The following is an 8247-nucleotide window of genomic DNA, read 5'->3' as shown; positions in this document are numbered from 1 at the left end:
TTGATTTGTGTGTTTGATACATAAATTGAATTAAGAGTGGGTTTATATAGTTTGCGTTCCACTAAAAAAAAAAAGTCAATAGCTTACAGATGTGATATCAGCAGATTTTATTTGTCTGAATATCTGGAGGACGGCACAACTGGCACTAATTGCTTAATTAAATGTACAAATTTTATTTATTTGTATTGAAGAGGAAGTGTCAAGCCGCTGACTTGCATCTCGAATTTTTTTAAAAAAAATATGGTTGACGACCGCCCATACGAATTTATTTGTAATGTTTTTTTAAAAGAAAAATTCAGTTTTATCTATAACAAATTTTTTATTTAAAAAAAGACATTTTTTTAATTTTCAATTTATAAGAGATGGTAAGAAATTATTTTCTCCGAATAATTGTGCCTAAACAGTGAAACGAGGGCAGCTGAACCCAAAGAGCAGGCTAAATATTAGTAAAAGGTTTGACAAATTAATATTAGTTAATAAAATAGTACTTAATTAAATATTGAATAAACAAAAGCTTGAGTTGACTCTAAACATGAACATAGGCAATGCCCTTAAACTCCCTTCCCTCACCCACCCTTTTTTTGCTTTTTCTTTTTTAATTATTGTGTTTACTAAAAAACAATTGATTTAAAAATAGTTATCGTACTTTTTCTATCTCATATTATTTGTTCACAACTCTACATTATTAAAAAGAATCTTAAATCACTTATCAATTTTAAGAAATCAAGATAAAGATAATTTTTTAAAATTTTACTTCTAAAATTAAGTCCTTTTTTGAAAGTTTAAATACTTTTAAAAACACAATAAAGTGTATTGAAAAAAATTGAAGGTAAATTAGTAAATATACCTTTATTATGTTTTTGGAGCGAGAAATGGGACAAGTCGTATGTGACATAGTAGATAGTTATTCCGTCTTACATTAATTGATCATTATATTAAAAACACTAATCTCATATTAATTCTTTACATCACTAAATTAAGAAAATAATAGTTAATTTTTTTCTATATTCCCCTTGATTTAAATTTTTATTAAAAGTGGTTACATTTGCTATAAAATCCGAATGGTTAAAGCACCCAAAGATTTTTGAGGGGCGAATTAATAAATAATCTTTTTATTTATGATTCTTAAGTACCATGCAGAATGAAAAATCATAATATACTGTCTATCTAGTCCACTTTATTGTAATTCCAACTACAAATAAATAACTTTTTTATATATCTTAAAGAGAATATTTTCAAAAAACATAAATAGAAAACAATATTTTTTTTGAAAAAAATAATGTAATCTAATATTGAAATAGGTTTAAAACATATTTTTTTCAATAATAAAAAAATAAATAATGTGACATGATATTCTAATAGGAGAGAGAATGTATTTTTTGTGTCAAGTATAGTTTGAGAAAAATAAATAAAGTTGGGTGATATTGTAGTCCTAAAACAAACATAAGTGATATTCCTAGGTAATTTCCCAAACATGGGTGACTATCTGGGAAAATTACTCTGTTTCTTTAAGAAGTAAAAAAAAAATCAATCAAATGAAATTGTATTTTTCAGAGAATAATTTGTTATATCTAGTGGCGGACTCAGGATTTTCATTTAGGAGGTTCGAAAAATAAAAATATAAATGTGTAAATAAGTCTTTCGAAATGGGTGAATTTTTTTGAGTTTAAAACCACATTTTTGGCACGTTTTTAAAATAAAAAATGCTTAAAAAACAGAACTGATTTTTTAAAACAAAAATAAACTGAAACTATAAAGGAAAAATAAATAAATGTTGTTGCAAGGATTCAAAACCTGGGGCATGTAGCTTAATATCCAGGGGTCTTACCATTGAGCCATCTATTTTTATTTGTTATTAAAAAGGTTCAAAATATATGCATCTACAAAAATATAGATAATTTATTTTATATGTATCGTGTATTTTTTTCTGTGTGTTCGGGTGAACACCCTGGACCCAACGTGGGTCTGCCCCTGGTGTTATCTATTTACAATCTGAAGGACACACACTTCTTACCGGTGTTTTAGAAAACGTTTTTGGGGCAAGTTCCAGTTAGTCTTGGGGCAGGGGTATCAAAAATACTCCGGGGCGTAAATGAAAGACGTTGATCCATAAGGGTAAGACCTAAAGTTTGAGGCGTAGGTCCCAAGAATAAAAACATAAGTCCTGGGTGTAAAAACGTACACTGGGGCGTTTTTAATTTATTTTTCAAATTATTTTTTACTTTAAATCATATTTCTATTATTGGTGTAACGATATTTCTCAAATAGTAATCATAATATTTTTTTCTTCATTATTGATTATTATTACTTATCTCAAATTAAAATCATAAATTATTGAAAGATTTACTTTTGCTTATTTTATTAGTAATAAAACTATAAAATTGAATATATATATAAAACTACGCCTCGCCCTATACTGTATAAAACATCTCGCCTCACGACCCCTTTTTTGAAAAACACTGCTTCTTACTGTTTAAGGCTTTATGCAATAGTTTGCTTTTATTTTTATTTTTATTTTTATATAACGTGATGTGATTATTTGATTTGAATTTGTGAACATAGTTAATATTGATAAACGAAACATGTATTTGTTCCTACTCTATCATTTCGTACTAAGTCAAGTTAATACGTCAATTTCTTCACCCATTTTAATATTTATGTAAATAAAAAGTTAGTTTATGTGTCTCAGTTTATATGATTCATTTTTATTTTTAGTCGATTCAAAAAAATAAAATAATTCTATATTATCGTATTTGTAAATATACAAATATCTATAACTCATTTTAGATCATAAGTTTCAAAAATATTATTTTCTTTCTTAAATTTTGTGTCGAATCAAACTAATTTATATAAATTATGACGAAAGAAATAATAGTATCAATATTGAGCCCGTGTTAGCACGAGTATCCACTATCTAATAATGTACTTCTCTCTCACTTAATTGTTTGTGTTAATATAAAATGCATGAAACCACTTGACTTAGATAGGGTATAGTAATTTGATTTCTAGTAAAAAGTCGAAATTTCTTGACAGTTGATAATTGGACCCGATAAATATTTTTATTTTTAAAATTAAAAAAAGACAGAAGGGAAGGGATCATAATGAAGGAGATTCTTGTTATTTTTATCAAATGTAAAGATATGACGGTGGACTCCAATTTTATTTTATTTTTTAAAAAAAGAAGTCCTATACAAGTGTATGTGTCTTGCAAATATCTTGTCAAAAAATGATTGAGGATCTTTTAATACAGATGGAGCAAACCCCTTCAATTGGAAGCTAACTAAGTCAATCATTAAATTAAACCAATAAAAAAATGATTGAGGATCTTTAATACTAGACTACAATTTATTTATTTGGATCGAAGAGAAAGTGTCAAGCCGCTGACTTCCATCTTGACATTTTTCTTAAAAAAATATGGTTGACGACCGCCCATTTCAAAATTTTAAAATAATGCACTAATAAAGTCAAATGGCTCAAAACTTAGAAATATAGGGAGATCCCTCTTTGTGTTATTGAAAAAAACTTACAAGATAATAAAATTGTAAGATGACAATTGAAAATAAAATAAAAAAATTAAATTTTTAGATTGAGGCACAGATATCTCGCTCTTTTTAAGGAGATTCAAGCTCACTGCGACATAATCTACACTGATTCAGCAGTATAATTACACCTTGTTCTATTGCCTAACAGATGAACCCAAAGAGGAGTCTAATATTTTAAAATTTGATAACAAATTTGATTTATTAATACTAATAAAATAATAATTACACTAACTAATAAAATGTTGAGTAAACAAAAACTTGAGTTGACTCTAAATTAACATGTGCATATAATTAACAACACATATAGAAGACAACATAGTTAGGATGGTAAGATGAGTGAGAAATTTATTTCAAGGCATCTATCAATAAGAGTGGCGAAGCATAATCATATGAAAGACTTAACAATTTTATCAAGATCCAACAAATCCAATTAGAAGTTATGAACTATCAATTATTATTGGACAGATTTGAAAAATAAGACAAGAGGGAATTATTTTAGATTACGTTAGACAAATAAACTATTTTTTTTAAATTCATACATATTATATCAAATGAAGTTTGAGGTGGATAATTAACTCATCTTTATTCTAGTTTTTGTATTATTGCATTATTTAAATATCTTCATTTGCAAGTATTATAAACTCCGTCATACATGATTGTAGAATATTTAGTTTTCTCTAGTATTATTTTCTTCATGTTTGTTAAATAAGGTAAGACCTAACCAGCAAAAAGGGGAACACGACCAATATCAAGAAACAAGTTAATAATGATCAAAAGAAAGGGGACAAGATGGAATAGAATATTAGTAAGGTTGATAAATATAGAGTGGATAACAAGAAGAAAATATAGCAAAACAACATTAGAAAGAGAATGGCCAAAAAAGAATAGAAAAATAAATGACAACATAGAGGAAGACGAGAAAGCATAATAAGTAGTGAATCAGAATTAGAGGACCGACTCATCAATAGAAAAATATAAGGAAAATAAAATAAAAAATAAAATCGACCAGTGAAACAAAATATATGAGAATGATATAAGAAAAACAGATTTAATTATGACTCGGCCACTGAGTCAGATGATGTTACACTGATAGCTTATCAGAAGCCTTCTTCACGAGTTTCCAATCGAAAAATAAACTTGCAGATAACAGATAGGGTCAATCTTTTACTAAGATATGACACCTCTTACAATGGAGGGAAGGGCACCATCGAGGGGTAGAAATCAAAATATTACAGGACACTCAACTCAAAAGCTAAAGTCCAAAATTGATTTTTATCGTCAGTGCAATTTGTTGGAATATTAGAGGAATGAACTCCTTTGAGAGATTATTAATCCAGACAACATAATATTTCTTTTATGACTCCCCAAGAACATCTATGTAGAAACATTAAAATTGACAAATATAGAAGTGGCCATAGGATATCAGTATGCATATGCTAATTACTCTAATAAGATATGGATCCTTTGTCGTGAATTTCTTGATTGCACTATTATATTCGATGTTCCATCAACACCAGTGATGGAAAGAATCACGGTCACTGTAGTATATACCAAGAGCGAAATGATGTGAGAAATATTGCTATAGGAGTTGTAACTATTCATGGATGGAAATTCCCCTTGAAACTCAAAAGCACTACTAAACAATTGTCTTGATGGTCCAGAAATTGTATAGGAGATATTTTTAAATAACACTAAAAAAAGTGAAGTTGGTGGATGCGTTAGAAGAGCAGTGTCACCAGAATAATACAAAGACAGTAAACTGAAGCTTAATCAAGTCAATGCAACATTGATCAAACACTATAAAGTTGAAGAAGCTTTTTGAAAACAAAAATTCAGTATTAAGTGGCACAACGATAGGGACTTCAACACTAGATTCTTTCACTCAGTCACGGCCTCCTAAAAGAATAGATTGATTATGAAATTAATAAAAATAAAGAAAGATGAAAGAAATTGGATAGAAAGGGACAACAACAACACCAATGAAGTGCCTTATAAGGACCCTACTATACAAGAGGTAAAGGTGGTATTATTCAATACCTGAATTCTGAGATAGGGTTAATGACACCTTTTATAAGAAATGTTGAGACGTTTTGTCAATGACTTTAATGATATGATCCTGGAATTCTCTCGGATAATTAAATACTTAGATCTATATTTAACTCACGTTTGATTCTGATTCCTAAAGTCAAGCAACCTCAAAATTTTAGTGAATTCAAGCCAATTAGCCTCATCAACTTCTTCGGTAAGATTATATCAAAGATTTTGAATAGCAGGTTTATTCCCTACATGAACAAGATCATCTCTCCCAACTAAATTAGTTTCATTAAATGGAAGATCAATTTCTGAAAATATCATCCTAACTCAAGAAATGCCAGGCCTAATCTCAGGATCAGAATTAAAAAAAGACATTTCAATTTGTAACATGTATTTATGCCTTTTTATTTTTAGCTATTTTTATACCCTTCGAGGCACATGTTATCTCAGATGTGAGTCTATCTTCGGGTTACATCCAAACTTATAGTCTATTCATAGAGCACTTTTTATATAAGGATGAAATGTTCATCCTTATTAACCCCCACTGAGGAACGACTATCTTTCGAAAGAACTTAGTGTCAGGTATATTTCTTTCAAAGCATAATTTTAAAATAATTTTTGAGACAGATAAATTTATTTTTGTCTAAAAAGGGCATTGTTAATTGAAAAAAGTTGTCTTCTCTAAGCAGTTATGCTACCAGTTGTGACCTTATTAGTTAGGCCTACAATATATCATTTGTTAATACTCCCCATTTGTTTTTTCAGTAATACTCCCCAGTTTTAATTTTTTTTTTAGTCCGTCTTCTAAAGATAATGTTTATTTTTTATAATTTAATTTTAATTTTTTACTTGGCATGATAAAGATTCTAAGTTAAAGGATATTTTGATATATTATTCATATATTTAATTTAAGACAGAAAAATTCAAAAAAAAATTACTTTCTTAAACATTGTATCAAAGTTAAAAGTAGACAAATAAATCAAAATGAAGTCAACATGTACATTGGTGTATTGTATAGGATCTTTTATGCAACTAGCTATGAAGTACATTTACGTTGTATCTTTATACAGATTTTCAGAGCTGGCCAAATTTAAAGGCAACTTCCAAAACAAGAGATATAATTAAATCTCGTCATCCCAAAGTTCCTGGATGGTTCTGTAAGGGCTTGTCGTATGATTAGATAACCATTCTCCCCTCATAATCTTCCTTTCCTCCATTTTATTTATGTCAATTAAATCCCATTCATCTAATTTCAAATTAAGAGCTCCCATATTCTCTTTCATTCTTCCCATATTAAAGCTCTTCACTATAACACTTGATCCTTGACACAATCCCCATCTTAAAGCAACCTGAAATATTCATCCACATTAGTTATTTTCGTTCTACTCGTTCAAAAAACTTGTTTGTGATGCGCGTTTAATTTCTTACTTGAGCTGGAGTTGCATTATGCTTTTGGGCAATGGACTTTATAATTGGATGATCAACGACATTCGTAGTCCCCCAAGCATTTCCAGGACCACCAAGAGGTGAATATGCACTTACATGAATTCCATATTCCCTACATATGGATCTCAACTTACGTTGCCTCCACATTGGATGCATTTCCACCTATATATAGTCAAACACATCATCAGAAAATAGTACAAACAAAAACTAAATGATTTGTATGTAACAGTTTAATAATATTGTGCGCTCTACCTGATTGACAACCGGAGTGACACAAGCAAAATCTAAAAGGTGTTGTATTTTTGTTGAAGAAAAATTGCTGACTCCAATGGATCTACACAAACCCATCTCTAAACACCTCTCCATACCAGACCAAGTATTTTCCATATCCAATTCCTCAAAGTCTTCTTCTGCGGGAATTGGATAATCTACCCATGCCTTCAAAGCCACTGGCCAATGCACTAAATACATGTCGATGTATTCCATTCCTAGCCTCCTGTAAACAACGAAAAGTTTAAAATTAAATTATTTCAAATATATAAAATTTGTCATTTAAAAATGAAAAAAAAACATCATGTATGTCAGCACAAGCGCGCTTACCGTAGAGTTTGTTGAAGTGCATCCACAGGATCATGATGATCACTTGACCAAAGTTTAGAAGTGATATGAATATCTTCCCTTTCAACCAATCCATCATGAATCGCTCGTCTCAATGCATTTCCCACAGCCACCTCAGATCCGTATATTTTTGCGGTATCAAAATGTCTGTACCCCATCTATATATACATACACATATAAAACGTACGATTAGACTAATTTCATTCACTATTTCATATTGCGATAATTCAATTTGAACACTTACCTTGATGGCTGTTCTAATGGCTGTCTCAGTTGTTTCTCTATCGTTTTCGCCCGAATAAGTACCCATACCCATAATTGGTAAGGTTTCACCATTGTTTAGTATTGTCTGATAATTTCTCATCTTTCTTTTTTTTGCTCTCACTTTAATTGATTTGTGTGTTTGATACATAAAATGAATTAAGAGTGGGTTTATATAGTTTGCGTTCCACCAAAAAAAAAAAGTCAATAGCTTACAGATGTGATACATTATGCAGATTTTATTTGTCTAAATATCTGGAGGACGGCACAACTGGCACTAATTTTGCTTAATTAAATTAATAAATGTACAAAAAAAGTTATTTGTATTGAAGAGGAAGTGTCAAGC

The 8247-nt window shown here is 29.5% G+C and overlaps 1 protein-coding gene across 1 annotated transcript; it reads right to left on the bottom strand.

Annotated features, from left to right (window-relative positions):
• Window positions 1-6525: 6525 nt before the first annotated feature.
• On the bottom strand, window positions 6526-8077 carry LOC101262496 (NADPH-dependent aldo-keto reductase, chloroplastic-like). Its single transcript, XM_004235121.5, has 5 exons — window positions 7885-8077; window positions 7623-7798; window positions 7275-7518; window positions 7005-7184; window positions 6526-6925 (listed from the first exon to the last, which is right to left on the bottom strand). The coding sequence occupies exons 1-5, from the start codon at window positions 8050-8052 to the stop codon at window positions 6698-6700; spliced, it is 996 nt and encodes a 331-aa protein (XP_004235169.2). The 5' UTR covers window positions 8053-8077; the 3' UTR covers window positions 6526-6697.
• Between the last annotated feature and the right edge of the window lie 170 nt (window positions 8078-8247).

The sequence above is a fragment of the Solanum lycopersicum genome, chromosome 3 (genome assembly GCF_036512215.1).
Source record: "Solanum lycopersicum chromosome 3, SLM_r2.1".
In the NCBI taxonomy this organism is placed as follows: domain Eukaryota; kingdom Viridiplantae; phylum Streptophyta; class Magnoliopsida; order Solanales; family Solanaceae; genus Solanum; species Solanum lycopersicum.
The sequence above is the reverse complement of the archived record's forward strand: the minus strand, read 5'-3'. Positions and strand labels throughout refer to the sequence as shown.

Excerpts from the sequence above, each read along its gene's own strand:
- LOC101262496 (XM_004235121.5), bottom strand. The coding sequence starts at position 8,052 with ATGTATCAAACACACAAATCAATTAAAGTGAGAGCAAAAAAAAGAAAG. Across the intron at positions 7,185-7,274 it reads TCACTCCGGTTGTCAATCAG|GTGGAAATGCATCCAATGTG; the intron begins GTAGAGCGCACA and ends GACTATATATAG. Across the intron at positions 6,926-7,004 it reads ATAATGCAACTCCAGCTCAA|GTTGCTTTAAGATGGGGATT; the intron begins GTAAGAAATTAA and ends TGAATATTTCAG.